The 17018-nt window shown below is 43.7% G+C and overlaps 3 protein-coding genes across 3 annotated transcripts; all 3 read left to right on the plus strand.

Annotated features, from left to right (window-relative positions):
* The first annotated feature begins 5491 nt into the window (after positions 1 to 5491).
* LOC136506844 (protein MALE DISCOVERER 2-like) lies at positions 5492 to 8744 on the plus strand. The gene is made up of 7 exons (XM_066501753.1): positions 5492 to 5503; positions 5562 to 5658; positions 5771 to 5873; positions 6828 to 7078; positions 7234 to 7424; positions 7526 to 7658; positions 7910 to 8744. The coding sequence occupies exons 1-7, from the start codon at positions 5492 to 5494 to the stop codon at positions 8494 to 8496; spliced, it is 1374 nt and encodes a 457-aa protein (XP_066357850.1). The 3' UTR covers positions 8497 to 8744.
* A 217-nt stretch (positions 8745 to 8961) lies between these two features.
* Positions 8962 to 12845, plus strand: LOC136506750 (protein GRAVITROPIC IN THE LIGHT 1-like). Its single transcript, XM_066501639.1, has 2 exons — positions 8962 to 9114; positions 11128 to 12845. The coding sequence occupies exon 2, from the start codon at positions 11195 to 11197 to the stop codon at positions 12461 to 12463; it is 1269 nt and encodes a 422-aa protein (XP_066357736.1). The 5' UTR covers positions 8962 to 9114; positions 11128 to 11194; the 3' UTR covers positions 12464 to 12845.
* Positions 12846 to 12937: 92 nt separating this feature from the next.
* LOC136506749 (uncharacterized) lies at positions 12938 to 16723 on the plus strand. The gene is made up of 4 exons (XM_066501636.1): positions 12938 to 13761; positions 14579 to 15061; positions 15466 to 15978; positions 16075 to 16723. Exons 1-4 carry the CDS (start codon positions 13156 to 13158, stop codon positions 16153 to 16155), a joined length of 1683 nt encoding a protein of 560 aa, XP_066357733.1. The 5' UTR covers positions 12938 to 13155; the 3' UTR covers positions 16156 to 16723.
* The last annotated feature ends 295 nt before the right edge of the window (positions 16724 to 17018 follow it).

Below are 17018 nucleotides of genomic sequence, written 5' to 3' on the forward strand. Positions count from 1 at the left end.
CGCTGTGCATGATAATTATTGTTCTCTTTGATTAAATTTGAACAAACGGGATAATTTAATTTTAAGAGAAATGAATTTCTGATAATTTTGATGCAATTATGATATTGTTATTTTCTGACCAACGTTGTTAATAACAATATTATAATTTTTTATCCATGAGAAATTGTGCATTAATTTTACTTCTGCCCAACGGTGATGTAAAATGTTTGCATGCAAGAATTATAAGTTTTAATTTGACCAACGTTGAGTTAAAGCATGGAATTTTATGTATAAATGTTTCTTACTTACTCTGGTATGATTTCAGGAGGCAAATGCATTGTGAACATTGCCAACATTCCGACACTCAACGGAACCAATCACCGTGTGTGGTGGGAGAAGTATGAATTGGAACTTGCGTTGGGAGAGGTCGATTTTGCCATCACCTCACCGTGTCCTACTGAGCCAGAGGACCCGGTGAGAGGTGACAATGAATTTGACGCTGATTTCGCTTCTCGGAAGCGTGATCATGCTGAAATAAGAATAAAATATGACCTTGAACATAGGCAATGGACTCTCTCCAACTGCAAGTGCCTGTTGGTAGCCAAAGCCACCATAGAAGAACAGATAAGGGGCTCAATCCCTGAATGTGCTACTGCCAAAGAATATCTTGAGAAAATCAAGAGTCAGTTTACTGGGTCTACCAAGGCCACAGCAAGTTCACTGATTAAGAAGCTTGTGAATGAGAAATTTACTGGTGGTAGCATAAGAGAGCACATTTTGAAAATGAACACTACGGCATCCAAGCTAAAAGAAATGAATTTGAAGGAGGAGGATTTCCTGATTCACTTGATTTTTGCTTCTTTGCCGAAAGAATATGACACCTTCATTGTGAACTATAATATGCAGCCTGAAAGATGGGGCATAGAAAGACTCATCTCAATGTGTGCTCAAGAAGAGGAGAGGATAAAGTCCTCACAAGGTGAATCTGCTCATTTTGTGAAGGACAACAAAAGAAAGAACTTTAATGGCAAGAATTCTAAACCACAAGGGAAACCTAAGTGGGATAAGACCTCTTCCTCCAGTTCACAGGGAAAGAAACCCTAGAATTTTGAGAATCAGCAGTATGGTGGAGCAGAAAAAGATCAGTGCAAGCACTGCTTCAAGAAGGGACACTACAAAAGGGATTGTCTAGACTTCCTGAAATCTCTGCTAAAGAAAGGTGATGAATTTATTACATTTGTAGATGAATCTCTGTATTTATGTTATGATAAATCCACTTAGTGGGTTGATTCAGGAGCAACTACTCATGTTGCAAATTCTTTACATGGGTTAAGTGGGACAAGAACCTTGCAAGGAGAAAGAACGATTAAAGTTGCAAATGGACTGCAAGCCAATGTTGAAGCCATTGGAGATTTTTCTTTAGAATTGAATAATGGTTTTGTACTTAGACTTAAAGAAGTACTTTATGTTCCCTCTTTGCGTAGAAATTTGATAAGTGTTTCGAAACTTGATGATGATGGAATTGATTGCCATTTTGGTGATGGCAAGTGTAAGATACTGGTTAATAATAAATGTGTTGGTCTTGCCTTCCGACAAGACAAGCTTTATTTATTATCTCTTGCTGAGAATGCGAACAATGTATGTGATAAGAATGTGAATGATTCCCCATCTGCGGATGTAACTAAGAAGCGAAAGAGAATTGATACTGTCTCTTCGAAATTATGGCATTGTCGCTTGGGCCATATTTCGAGGGGGAGAATGGAACGATTGGTTAAGGAATCAATTCTCCCGCACTTAGAATTTTTAGATTTAGAACCATGTATTGATTGCATTAAAGGAAAGTATGTCAAGAAAATTAAGAAAGATGCCAAACGAAGCACAGGAATTTTAGAAATAATCCACACAGATATATGTGGTCCTTTTCCTGTGAAAAGTGTGAATGGTTATGACTCGTTTATAACATTCACAGACGACTACTCTCGTTATGGCAATATTTATCCAATTAAAGAAAGATCGGAAGCATTGGATAAATTCAAAATATTTAAAGCTGAAGTTGAAAATCAGCACAATAAGAAAATTAAGATAGTACGATCAGACTGAGGTGGAGAGTACTATGGGCGACATACCCCATATGGCCAAATTCCTGGACCATTCGCAAGGTTCCTACAGGAAAATGGCATAGTTGCTCAGTACTCCACACCGGGGGAGCCTCAGCAGAATAGAGTGGCTGAATGACGTAACCGTACCTTAATGGATATGGTAAGAAGCATGATGAGTTACTCCATATTACCGATTAGTTTATGGATGGAGGCACTGAAAACCGCCATTCACATACTTAATCGAGTACCAAGTAAATCGGTGCCTAAAACACCGTATGAATTATGGACAGGAAGGGAACCCTCACTTAACCATTTGCGTATGTGGGGCTGTCCAGCTAAGGCAAAAGTGTTTAACCCAAACATAGGAAAGTTAGACTCGAAGACAGTTAGCTGCCATTTTATTGGCTATCCAGAAAGATCGAAGGGATATCGCTTCTATTGTCCTGATAGACATACGAAAATTATAGAAACAAGACACGCTGTGTTCTTGGAGGACAACATGATCAGGGGGAGCATGGTAGCACGAGAAATCAGCCTACAGGAGAAGCGGGTACATGTACCCACTCCGATGGTTGAAGAACCATTCTTCACGCTACCTGCTGTTGTTGCACCGACAGTGCAGGACACTGTAGTGCCAACACCTGTTGCAAGTTCTCCCGTGGCGACAATGAAGGAACATGAAGAACCTATCCTTGAGGAAACTATAGAACCAAATGTTGCACATGAGGAAGAACAACAATAGCCCAATGTGGAACAAGTGCTGGAGGCACCTAGAAGGTCTCAAAGAATAAGACGATCAGCTATTACTGATGACTATGAAGTTTATGAAACAGAAGAATGTCAAATGGGGGATGATCCCACCTCATTTGAAGAAGCCATGAGAAGCGACCACTCATCAAAGTGGCTTAAGGCCATGGAAGATGAATTAAAATCAATAAGTACCAATAAAGTTTGGGACTTAGAAAATATTCCTAAAGGAGCCAAAACAGTAGGCTGTAAATGGATCTACAAAACGAAATATGACTCCCAAGGGAATATAGAAAGATTTAAAGCGCGACTTGTAGCAAAAGGCTTCACGCAAAGAGAAGGGATTGATTACAATGAGACGTTTTCTCCAGTCTCATGTAAAGATTCCTTCAGAATTATAATGGCACTTGTAGCCCACTATGATTTGGAGTTACATCAAATGGATGTAAAGACGGCTTTCCTAAATGGGGATTTGAAAGAAAATGTCTATATGGCACAACCGAAAGGTTTTGTCGTAAAAGGAAAGGAAAATATGGGATGCCGCCTGAAGAAATCAATCTACGGATTGAAACAAGCTTCAAGACAGTGGTATTTGAAGTTTGATAGAACGATAAAAGGTTTTGGGTTTGAAGAAAATGTTGAGGACAATTGCGTTTATGCAAAGTTCAGAAATGGAAAGTACATATTCCTAATTTTGTATGTGGATGATATCTTGCTTGCTAGTAGTGATATCAATCTACTAATGGAAACGAAGAAATTCTTGTCCTCAAACTTTGATATGAAAGATCTCGGTGAGGCCTCGTTCATTTTGGGAATAGAGATTCACCGAGACAGGAGAAAAGGGGTTCTAGGATTATCGCAAAAGGCATACATAGAAAAGGTCCTGAAGAAATTTAGTATGCATGCGTGCAGTCCTTCACCTGCTCCTATAGTCAAGGGCGATAGATTTGGGGAACATCAGTGTCCCAAGAACCAATATGAAATTGACCGAATGAAAGCGGTACCGTATGCTTCAGCTGTTGGAAGTTTACAATATGCTCAAGTGTGTACACGCCCTGACTTAGCTTTTGTTACCGGGTTACTTGGCAGATATCAAAAGAATCCAGGAATTGAACATTGAAAATTAGTGAAGAAAGTCCTGCGTTATTTGCAGGGCACGAAAGGCCTCATGCTTACGTATAGAAGATCTGATTCCCTGCAGATAGAGGGGTATTCAGATTCTGATTATGCGGGAGACGAAAGAAAATCCACGTCAGGATATGTATTTACTCTCGCAGGAGGGGCTATATCGTGGAAAAGCTCCAAACAAACCGTAACTACATCCTCGACAATGTATGCCGAGTTTGTAGCATGCTATGAGGCAACGAGGCAGGTGAACTGGCTAAAGAAATTCATACCCGGATTGAAAGTGATTGATGATATAAATGAACCACTACGATTGTATTGTGATAACAATCCAGTGGTACAGTACGCTCACAACAATAGGTCAAGTGGTACTGCCAAACACATTGACATAAAGTACTATGTTGTGAAAGATAAAGTTCGGGATCATATAATAAATCTTGAGCATATAAGTACAGAGAAAATGCTCGCGGATCCGCTCACAAAGGACTTACCACCCAACGTGTTCAGAGAACACGTAGCCGGCATGGGTTTAAGGGAAAGCCTATGATACCCGAACATACGAAGGGCCCAAAGAAAGTTTACATTTCAAAACGGAGAATTGTACTATGACTGTTAGTCTAACGGCACTAATTACTGTGACGATGGGACAGTTCTATGCACTAATCTGTGATGAAATAGGATGGAAGCAAGAAAAATATGAATTGAAAGTTTTGAGTATGAAATTAAAGAACAAAGAATAGATGAGAGATCAAGGGGGAGAATGTTAGGATTGATCTCTCACCAGTTAGGCCCAACGGCCTAACTGGGCCTTGTCCTCGCGCCCTGATCGGGGGCGTCCAACCCTACATGGTTGGTGGGCCCCCATCGCACAGCGCTATAAAGGAAGGTGGGGGCCGGGGCTCGCAGTACGAGGTTGACCGCGCCGCCAGTCACCCCACCGACATCCTAAACCCTAGACCCGATCGAAAGTAGGGGCGCTGCCAGCGACGGGAAGTACCACCGACGCCAGCAACGCCACCCGACGCTCACGCCGCCGCCGAGGACGCCACAGCGCCACTCCCGCTCCACCGACCGTCGCTGCCGGCGCGCAGATGACGTCCGTCAACGAAACCCCGGCCGGAGCTTCAACAACTACGGCATTTGACGGTTTGCCACTTATCACCCATCTCTCAATCTCTCTGTGAAATCCCGAGCACCTATTCCTATGCTAAGTATCCCGATCCGATGAACCTAGGAACACTAAATCTAACAGGACCCTCCCCTACTTTTCTGCCTCATTTTCCCTACTTGTTTGACATCTTTTTCATCCTGAAAACTAAGCACTCCCCTTTATGATATCTTTCAGGATAGGGGTCAAACAGATGGAGATTGTTCGGTTATGGCATCTCGATTCGTTTCTTGCGGTGGTATGCAATCCAATCCGTGTGTGTCCCTCCTTCCCACAGCTCAAAAGATGCGAGCTTTCCGACATCTAGCTAGCTAGGCTTGCTTGTACAGTCAGTCAGTCGATCACCACGCGTCACTGGTAAGCTGTCGAATCTATGGTGGTACTGGTGCGCTCTTTTATTCCCTTCCCTAGTTCTTACTCTCTGTTTTAACATCCTGCAGTAGAGAGAAGACGTTTGGGCTCTTTGCCTGGGCTACTTCTTCCTCTTCTCCTTGCTCGTGTCTCAGAGGCTTGGGTCTTGTGCTTCCATCAAAGAGCAAGGTGGGTGGGCGCAAAGAATTTTCTGATGGGCAATATTAAAAACAGATGACAGACTAGGTTCTTGACATGCATGGATTCGTGCCTAAGCAAATTGTACTGGTGTTTTGTTCAGGGAGACCTCTTTTGAGATTTGGAGAGAGCGTAGCAGACGATCCTAGTGGATCTTCGTCGAATCGGGGAGCAAGTTGCTCGGATGATGGCAAGGTGGTGGCATTGTAAGTGCTGTTCTCATTCAATCTTCAGTTTTCCTTCAGCAAATCTCAGTCCTTAGAAGATTCAGAGTTCACGGTGCCTCTTAGTTGCAAATTGAATGTATTATAAGGGCCCGGAGCGCGAGAATTTCATAGGAATCGTATAGGAATTTCACAGGAAGCAGTTCACTTTCATAGGTGAAACGCAGGAATAGGGGAAATTTCGTGTGTTCCAAACATGCCCTAAGCAGCATGTAGTCAAGAATGTGTAGTTACGCCTTATTTAAACCACTCTTGGAACAGGTTCTTATCTCATTTTGCTATTGCCCACTGTTGTAAGTATAGCTTCCAGCAGCAGGCATTACTCAAATCAAACAATTCTAGAGTCAGCTATGCTTGTCAAACGACAGTTTTGACTTTTGAACATTTCTTGATGTCCTTTCCCCTCTTTTCAAACCTGACAGTTTGTGTATGTTTACTTGTTGGGATTCAGGCACAAATGGTAAATATTTAAATAAGAAACAGTGACAACAAAATTTTTAAAAAATCTCTTCGACGTTAACTTTTGCGGACCTAGATTACAAATGGACAAATTCTGGTTGTCATTATGCACCGATACCTGCAGAGATGGGTAACATGCAAAATCTGAACTGCTAAGTCAAACTGCCATCAGAAAGTTCATAAAAAAGATGTTTGCCAGAAAAAGCAATTCTTTCAGATCTTTGAAGATAGTGCCACATAAAAATTAACATCACATGGCGAATTGCCATCTCACTTGCACAAGCATACATAGATTTCAGTTTCATGGGGGCTATCTGATGAAGTGCTGCAATCTTGCAGGAAAACCTTAACAAAGTCAGTGTCTTGTTTCTTTCTTTCTTTTTACTACATGTAGTTTCCTAACCATAATTACAACTTCACCAAGTTCACTCCTTAGCCTATGTTCAATTATTCATCCATGACGCTAATGGTAAACAGCGCAATCAGGGGTGTTATCCAGAGACGACTCCAAAGCCCAGAAGCAAAGGCACATAATGTTGATCCTTCATCTCCATCCAAGTCTTTACCTCGCTGGGTAATCTACATAATAGCCACCGGTGGAGCGCTTGTCTTTGTGGCTGTAGCTGCTGCCACTGTGTATCTACTCTTCTCTCGTCGAAAGAAGGATACCACTGTCATGCCATGGTCTACTGGACTCAGTGGACCACTCAGTAAAGCCTTCGTGGCAGGTCAATCTCTCACCATCCGGAACTTATGGGTTAAACCAAATGGGCACAGTTCATCAGACTAGCATACATAATTTCATCAGCCTGCTTGCATATAAATTGCCTTTATTTGCAGCATGGCAGTTACTTATGTGATGTTGTACATACTGTGTATCCAGGTGTTCCTTCTCTAGGAAGGGCAGAGCTACAGGCAGCCTGTGAGGACTTCATCAACATGATCAGCTCCTCATCCGACTGCACGCTGTACAAGGGAACTCTATCAAGCGGAGTCGAAATAGCAGTAGTCTCCACTTCAGTTAACTCTGCCAAAGATTGGGCCGACAGGTCTGAGGAGCAATTCAAGAACAAGGTATGTTGTAGTGTTGTGCAAAGCTATGGTCAAGTCAACTAGTTTTTCACTGTTGTAGTGTTGTGTCTTATCTTACTGAACATTAACCGCTCCTGTTTCAGATATCTGTTCTGTCCAGAGTGAACCATAAGAACCTGATGAACTTGCTTGGTTACTGCACGTGCGACGAGCCATTCACAAGAATGATGGTTTTCGAGTACGCTCCGTGCGGTTCCCTCTTCGAGCATCTTCATAGTGAGTGCCCTCTCCACCTCTGTATCTGTCTCGATGCCTAGAGAAATACAGTAACGTTCTTGCCTTTTCCTTTTGCTGATGAAATGAAACACAGCAATGGTGCTAACTGTTTTCTGATTCCCATGCAACAGTTAGGTAGTTGTTTTTTTTTATGAAACACAGCAATGATTGATATCTGAAGAACATGCATGTTGCCTGCAATGATTGATTGTTAAGTAGCTAATAGAGTAATTCCTTCTCATGTTGTGCAGTTAGAGAAGCAGAAGATCTGGACTGGCCTGCACAGCTGCGCATCATCATGGGAGTAGCATACTGCCTGGAGCACATGATCCAGCTCGACCCTCCAGTGATGCCACCAACCCTGAGCTCCTCGTCCATCTACCTCACTGAGGACTACGCGGCCAAGATCTCCGACGCCGAGTTCTGGAAGGAGGACGACGGCGGCAAGGAGTACGCACAGACCGATGACGACGTCGTGTACAGGTTCGGGATCCTGCTGCTGGAGGTGATCTCCAGGCGGCTGCCATTCTCCGAGGACCACGGCCTGCTCGTCCTCTGGGCGTCGGGCTACCTGGACGGCAAGAGGCCGCTGCGTGGGATGGTTGATCCGACGGTGAGGTCGGCCGTGCCCGAGAAAGATTTAGAGGCGCTGCGCGACGTCGTGAGGCTGTGCGTGCGCTCGGACGACCAGGAGAAGAGGCCGGCCATGGGCGAGGTCGCGAGGACGCTGAGAGGCGTCACCGGGTTGTCGCCGGAGCAGGTGACGCCGAGGGATAACCCGCTGTGGTGGGCCGAGCTGGAGATTGCCTCGGCGGTGGAGTCGGAGGAGTCCGGGTGAAGTTCAGAACCAAACGTGAACTGGATTTTCTTTTATTTTGTTTTTGTCATCGATTTTTATACTTTTTTTTGGTTTTGTTGCTGATCACTGCGAAGAATCTGCAAATCTGTAATAAGTAGTGGTATAGTACAAGTTTAGAGCAAGAGATGTCACTGTAACTATAGCTTGTACAATATCAATGCTTATGCTTATGCTTATGCATATGCATGTACAATATCAAGTCCAAGATACACCCATCATCATCAGATCCTATAGAAAAAACACGCATTGTCAGATGTCAACCATTATATAAGGCAAGGCAAACCATATTTTGTGTTTGGCTCTAAAAAAAAAAATCAACTTTACATATGCGATTCAAGAGAGAGGGCTCAACCCAGCCCAACTGCCCAAGCCCAGCCCAACCCAACCCAAAGCCACGATGAGCAAAGACAAGCGAGCCCTTTCCTCCTTTTCCGTTTTCTCCCGTTCATTCACCTCGCTCTCTCTCCGTGCGGCGACGACTGGGACTGGGCGACCGCCACCGCCCTCCGCCGGCGCCATTCTTTCCCTGCGGCAGAGACGACTGGGCGAACGCCGCCCCACTTCGCCACCTCTTCGCCGGCGACGATCACCCACCAGGTATGCCCGCTCCCTTTCTCTCCTCTTGCTTCCTTTGCGAAGCCGAGCACCCCAAACCCTAAGCTGTTCGAACCCGGATCTGACCCAGTTACAAGTAGTATATACATGAGTCCTACTATCTTCGAGTTTTTGCAAAAAAACCATCGGGGGCACGCATCCTGAATTCGCTCCTCTGTGCATCCATGCTGCTGCTGTTAAGGTAATTAGGCCTACAATGTAGACTATACTTTGGATGGAAGCAAATTATGATTAGGTTTCACGTGGTTCTTGCTTTGCTTTGGTACCACTCTTTAGTCAGTACCATGTGTCTGATATGTGCAACAGCGAAGCTTGTCAATCTGGGCGAACAAAAGAAACCCTGTTAATCTGGGAATGCTACCTGCATATAGAGGGAAGGAAATGGTACGTGCGCTAGAGGCTATGGTTCATGTGCTGTTATGTGTTGTCGATACAGGGCACGTGGATTGGTAATGGCCACATTCGGATAAGCGGATAGGCCAGTTTCCAAAAGAACCTGATTCCAGGATGTGCGTTTTTAGTATTAAAAGATGAATAAATAACTGATAAGGCTCATTAAAACTATGGCTGTAGCAGGAACTATAAACCAGCTTGCAATATGGCCGTTTTGCTCTTTTGCAGTTTTTTTTGAACTTTGAATTAACCAACACCCAACACTCCAAAAGCCCAACAGTTTTGTAGCGCTGGTGTTCCCTGTGTACCATGTCTTCAATGATTCAAGTGATCCAGTGGCTTAAAATAGATCCTGGTGTCAAAAGTAGAGAAATAGATTTGCTTTAGCGAATGAATGTTTAGTGTTCCAGCCCATTATACTTTTTTTTATAGTTTCATGTTCTGTTTAGCTTTGGCATAAGCTGTGGTTATATTGTGCAGAACTGTTGTTGAATTCAGATTGCAGCAACCAATGAGTGCTATAATGTACTTTGCTCGAACAACCTTTTTTTTCCTTTGTGAATCTAGAAATATTTACAAGTTGAGCAAGAATTTTCACTGTAACTGGCATACAAAATATCACTACTCTTTGAGGGGATGATTTCTCTGCCAGGTCCAGTTACATCTGTCAGCAGATAACTATTGCTAGAATGCTGGGCACATCATGCATTGGACTCACTATACATCAAGTTTATAAGTAGATGAACGATGCAAAGTAAAAGTGACAATTACATTGTGAAATCTTCTTGTTTGTTGTTTTGTTTGTTCAACAGCGCAGACATAGCGTAGCATTAGGCATTAGCATTACCCAAGGAAAGGCATTGATAGTAGCTGCTTATGGAGGGAATTAAATGCTATGTACGTTAAAGGTTATGAATTATGATTCATGTGCTGTTATCTACCATGGATATGGGGGCACGTGGTTTGGTATTGGGCAGATGGATAAGTGGATACACCTGCGTTCAAAAGAACCGAATGCGTGGATACATTTTAATATTTTACATAATAAATAAATAATAAGACACAATTAAATTATAAAGACAGTTGCAGCCTAGCAGGAGCTATAAATTAGCTTCCAATATGACCGTTTTGGTCTTTTGCAGTTTCCCAAATTTCCATTTAGCCAGCATGACAGCACCCAACACTACAACAGTGAAGACAAGTCCAAGCATTTCCAATTCTTTAAGTCAACACCCAACACTCCTAACAGCCCAATAGTTTTGTAGCTCTGGGCCGCTGTTCTTCCCTGTGTAGCCTGTCTTCAATGATTCAAGTGACCAAGTGGCTTAAAATGGATCATGGTGTGAAAAATTGAGAAATGGATATAACTCTATCGAATGAGCTCCGACTAATAAATGTATAGTGTTCCGTTCCATTAATTTTTTTTAACTTTCCTGTTTTGTTTGGCTTTTCCATAAGTTGTGGTTAGATTGTGGAGATCTGTTGTTGAATTCAGATTGCAGCAACCAATGCTTGCCATAATGCACTCAGGCTGAACTACTCCTATCAAATTCATATCTCTTGTTGTAAATTTGTGACCTGAACCGAATAGTTGATTTGCAGGTGGATGTCATTTTTTTGTTGAGAAGTTGAAGACTACTAACTTCTTTGATCCTGAGGTGAAGAAGTAATGATCCGCCCAGGCTCAAAGGAGTCACAAAATTATGATATCAATAATCAAAGAGTTCATCCTCAACCAATTGATGAGAACATGAATCAGAACGGGGACTCAATGGACACTATGATCGGGAGGATATTCAACAACATATCCTCTTTAAAATCTGCATACATTCAGCTGCAGGAAGCGCACACCCCATATGACCCTGACAAGATCCAGGAAGCTGATAAGCTTGTCATAGAGGAGCTTACAAAACTTTCAGAACTCAAGCATGCTTACAGAGAAAAACATCCTAAGCCAATAGCTGCATCCCCTCAAGATTCGCGCTTGCTTTCTGAAATACAAGAGCAGCAGAATTTGTTGAAGACCTATGAGGTCATGGTAAAGAAGTTCCAGTCCCAGATCCAGACTAGAGATACTGAGATAACCCATTTACAGCAGCAAATTGATGAAGCTAAACTTCGGAAATCAAAGCTAGAGAAGAAACTGAAACAAAGGGGCCTACTTAACAAGGAATCAGAGGAATCTGATGAAGAAGAGAACTACTTCTCCATTGAATTGACACCAAGTTTGTTTACATCTGCTGTCGATAACGCACACCAGTCGATACATGACTTTTCAAAGCCTTTGATCAACATGATGAAGGCTGCAGGTTGGGATCTTGATGGGGCTGCTAATGCGATTGAACCTGGTGTAGTTTACACAAGAAGGGCTCACAAGAAGTTTGCTTTTGAATCCTATATTTGCCAAAGAATGTTCAGTGGGTTCCAAGAAGAGAGCTTTTCTGTCAAGGATTCTAATATAAGTGTTTCCAATGAGGCTTTCTTCCATCAATTCCTCGCAGTGCGAGCCATGGATCCTCTGGATGTCCTGAGCCAGAACCCTGACTCAATATTCGGGAAGTTCTGCAGAAGCAAGTACCTATTGCTTGTGCATCCAAAAATGGAAGGTTCTTTCTTCGGCAACATGGATCAGAGGAACTACGTCATGAGCGGTGGCCATCCAAGGACACCTTTCTACCAGGCATTCCTAAAGCTAGCAAAGTCCATATGGCTGCTGCACAGGTTGGCGTACTCCTTCGATCCAAAGGCAAAGGTATTTCAAGTGAAAAGGGGAAGTGAATTTTCGGAAATCCACATGGAAAGCGTTGTGAAGAACATCATCATAGAAGAGGGTGCGGAGAGGCCAAAAGTTGGCCTGATGGTGATGCCTGGTTTCTTGATTGGGAGCAGCGTCATACAGTCCCGAGTGTATCTTTCAGATGCCAAGTGTGCTGACTGACCTGAAGATGCTGCAGTTACACAATGAGCTTGAGGGTACTTTGCTTCTTGGGACTTGGGAGAGCTACCACCTGCATAAGTTTAAGGTGGACTGTGTCTGTCTTGTATGTAATGCGTGAGACCTGTTGTTTCTCTGCCATGCTGGTTTTGACGGCTTTGTGAAGATTTCCATGCGCTATTCTGTCCAATGGGCTTTTGTCGTTTTCAGGATTAGTAATATATTCCTGTTTCCCAATGTTGCATTTCCATGTGCTATACTGCTGTGTAATCCTGCCCAATGTTTTGTACATGCCATCAGTGTGATTGGAGAGCCAATGTGATGATTATATAGGCTGTACTTTTCATCTGAAACTGAAACGTTTTTGCCCAATCAGATGATTCTATTTGCATAGTTGTGTGGTAAAAGTGTTCCAGATCAACGTGTTGTATCTTGGGGACTGATATGGTGGAAGTGGAATACGGAGCATTAGTGCTGCTGTATACTTCTTGCTCCTTTCCTTGCTTGGGTCTTGTGCTTCCACCATTGAACAAGGTGTGTGCAGAGAGTTTTGATGGGCAATGATAAAAGTATAAAACAGATAACAATTTATTTAGTTGCTTCATAGTTCATACGAATTCACAAATCTCATCGAAGCCGAGATACCATTTGTTTTCTCGGTCAGAGATGCTTTAACCATTTGCGAAGCCTTGTTTATGTCTTGTTCTACAGCATTGTCCATTCCATTCTTCAGAAGAGAGGAGAAGCAACAACAGACCACGCTCCAGTCCAGTCACCGTCAGTCTCTGCTCTCAACTGCTGCCATGGCAGTCGCATCCGACAGCACCCATCCTCCTCCCTCCGTCACCCACGACCTCGACGAGGATGACGACGATGAAGAATTCGACGACGACGGCGACGACTTCGATGACGAGGCCGACGACGACGACGATGGCGGCGAACCCTCCGCGTCGTCATCCGAGGCGGCTCGCCTCGAGGCCGTGCTCCGGCGGCTCACCGCGGACGAGGTCCGGATCCGGGTGCACCAGGTCACGATCCGGGGCTGCGCCCGCACGCGCCGCGCCGCGGTCGAGGCGGCTGTCGGCCCGGACCTCGCGCGCGCCGCCACCGTGCGGGACCTCGTGCGCGCCGCCGCCGCGGCCGGCGACCGGCTCCGTCGCCTCGGCACCTTCGACACTGTCTCGATCACCCTCGACGCGGCGCCGCCAGGGATCCCCGGCAGCGCCGTCGTCGTCCTCGTTGACGTCGCGGAGGCCCGCGGCCGCGCTGCCGGTGATTTCGGCGTCTTCACCAACACACAGGTAGCCATATCTCCTTTTGCTTTTACAAAATTGAGTTGTTTGCATCTTGCGTGATGCAATGTTCTTACTTATAGAGATAGGGGTCAAGAGAATTCACTTTTAATTTAACTAAAAGAGACCTCCCACCAGAATCTTAGCTAATTTGAAAAGGGGCACATTCAATACAATCAAGTGGATTGGATTGTCCTTGCTTTGAGAATGATCAGTCAAGGGCTCAAGGGTTCATGATACATAGTTTACTACCTGCTGTTATGCTAGTATTGGTACAGTGTTGTGGATGATGGAAACGACTACCAGGACCATTGATTTGTATCAGTTTGCCTTAGTGTGATTTGTTTAGGAAAAAATGGATCATGTAGTTCTTGCATATCATTGGGAGTTAGTCGGGCTATCTTCAGGTGCATTGTGGAATGGATATGTGGTTTTGTTTCCTGATTCCTACTGCTATGGTTCTGGAGTAAAACAGACTAGTTTCCTGCATTTTCTGGTTCAGCATTGCAGTATCATTGCAGGACTTTTTTCATGCCCTGTCATATTTATCCGTTCCAAAATCATACACGCTCCGCTGCATAGCTTGGATGAAAATCATTCAAGGGTATCTCTCATGCATTCTCTATCACTTACATGTGCATTTAGCTTTGGATTTGTGCATACTGTTTCTTCCTGCTAATTTGACCTAACATGATTGATCTTCAGAACCTACTGTGTTATGATAAATGGCGATTTAATGTCACTATATCATATGCACGACTTCAATTGGTTCCCAAATCCACTTTCTCAAGTCTCACCAATTTTCTTTATGTGAACCTTTTTGCAGACTAGATCATGCTCACTTGAAGGTTCAGTGAAGTTGAAGAACCTATTTGGATTCTGTGAGACCTGGGATGCATCAGGTGCTCTTGAATTATATAAGACAGCAGAGCTAAGTGCTGGAGTCCAAATGCCTAGAATCGGAGCAATACCAACTCCGCTGATGGCTAGAATATCATTTCTGTCTGAGGACTGGTTGAAGTCCTCACTCAAAGAACACCTGATGGGCGTTTCTGTTGGCTTGCTCTCCACCATGAACCACAACCTTGCTTACAATTTGACATGGAGGAAATTAACTGATCCAACACGTATGTCATCCAATTCCGTACAAGAGGAATTAGGACATAGCCTTTTGTCCTCTATTAAGTATGCGTACAAGGTTGACCAAAGGGATTCAAGCATAAGACCTACACGTGGATATGCTTTTCTGTCGTCTTCTCAAGTTGGAGGGCTCGCACCAGGGAGCAAATGTTCACGATTTCTTAGGCAGGTATATCTCGACTTTCATTCTGCTCCATCCTTTGCGTTGCTTGAAAACTAGGCTTTACACAATACACCTTTTAATTGAATCCTAGGTGACCTTTATTATTGTCTTTTTCTTAGGCATCATTGGAATCTTTGATTGAATACTTTTGTACCTCCAGCTTTGCAAATTCATGATCAATGTTAACAATGCAGATTATTGTGAGTCTACCGTTCTCCCAGTAGATATACCTTTTGTTGTCTGACTACTGACCAAGGGCAAATAACTTTCAAAGTTATGTGCTCTGTTAAAGCATCGAAATAGCGTTTTTATTTTCTAGAATCGAATGCCCTGCATACTAGGATTTTTTTATCAACAACTGAACTGATTTGAACTGAAAGGTATTTATTATTTTCTTGATTGTATATCAGGAATTTGATCTTCGAGTGGCTTTGCCTCTGGGTGTGCTGAATGGTGCTCTGAATGCCGGAGTGGCTGCGGGAGTCATCCATCCATTGGAAAGGGCATCCACAGGATCTGTCTCACCACTTTTAGAAAGATTTTACTTGGGTGGAAATAGGCCTCTTGTATGCCGGTTGGGTGGACCATCTTCACTATTAGGCTTCAAAACAAAAGGACTGGGGGCAACAGAATTCAGAACACGTGACCCCAATAATTCTGACATTGGCACTTCCCCTTCTCCTGAGCTAAATGGTCTTGGAGGTGACATAGCAGTGACAGCCTTTGCTGACCTGTCATTTAATCTGCCTCTGAAGCTACTCAGGGAGCTGGGAATTCATGGCCATGCTTTTGTCTGTGCTGGAAATCTTGGTAAATTAACGGACTGTGATCTTCGGAAGTTCCCTGTTACTGACTTCCTACAAACATTCAGAAGTTCAGCAGGATTCGGCGTTGTTGTGCCAACCAGACTGTTCCGTATAGAGGTTTACCCCTTTACATTCTTCAGTTTTTTCCATTAAAGTTGGTGATGAATTTGCCACAGAGAAGTTTAGTTAACACGTTTTTCTCCTATTGTCCAGATGAATTACTGCTACATCCTAAAACAGTTTGATCATGACAAGGGGAAGACAGGCATACAGTTTAACTTCTCATCGCCCTAATTTCTCTGGCAGCATTGTCTATTTGTTAAGATGGATATTCCAATTTTCCCCTCACTATTCTGATCTTATGGAGGAGCCTGTCTAGAACTGCCACACGTAAAAAGAAAGGCTCTCACGCTGTAACTGTAAGTGATAAATTGTTTGTACTGTGATATGCATTTGATGCTGTGACCTGTGAAGCACAAAAGCAAAAGGAAAGCAAACAAGTTGGGAGCTTAAGTTTTCAATGCTGTCATGCGTGTTTTGGACTGGAAATTATGGAACAGCGTTGTCCAGAGATCTGCTTGAATAAGCCAACAGTAGCCAGGGACACACGATTGTTGCCGAACTGCCTAGTGTTGGCCATTTCTGGAACTGTTTGTCTGTAGAAAAAGTAGGAACAGATGAAGCAAATTTTGGCTATGCTATGGCATGCTGAACAAAAATTTCCATGATGGTTTTGTTGCGAATTGGATATGGTGCCGACATGAACGCTTGGACAATGAGATTGTGTTTTTACCAACCAGTATTGGTCATGTACATATAACACGAGCTATCTTGAGCCCTTTTTGGAAGAACTGTTGTACTTGTACGCATCCAACTAAAAATGTTTTCCTTTGACATAACGGAGTTGCATCCAACTAAAAATGTTTTCTTTTTACAGAACTGAGTTGCCCTGCATGATCCAGGGCTACCAATGGTTTCTGTTTGGATATTTCTCTCATCGTTTCTTCTTTCTCCGGTTCTTTTTTCCAGCCTAAATAAAACGACGAACCAGCCGTTCTGCCGTTAACACTCGAACGGTCGAGTTCGAGTTCACTCCGCTGGTCTCTCACCCTGTTCGCCGGCGCCGGCGCCGTAGGGCCTCCTCTCCGCCTGCATTG

This window comes from Miscanthus floridulus, chromosome 15, assembly GCF_019320115.1.
Source record: "Miscanthus floridulus cultivar M001 chromosome 15, ASM1932011v1, whole genome shotgun sequence".
Taxonomy (NCBI): Eukaryota; Viridiplantae; Streptophyta; class Magnoliopsida; order Poales; family Poaceae; genus Miscanthus; species Miscanthus floridulus.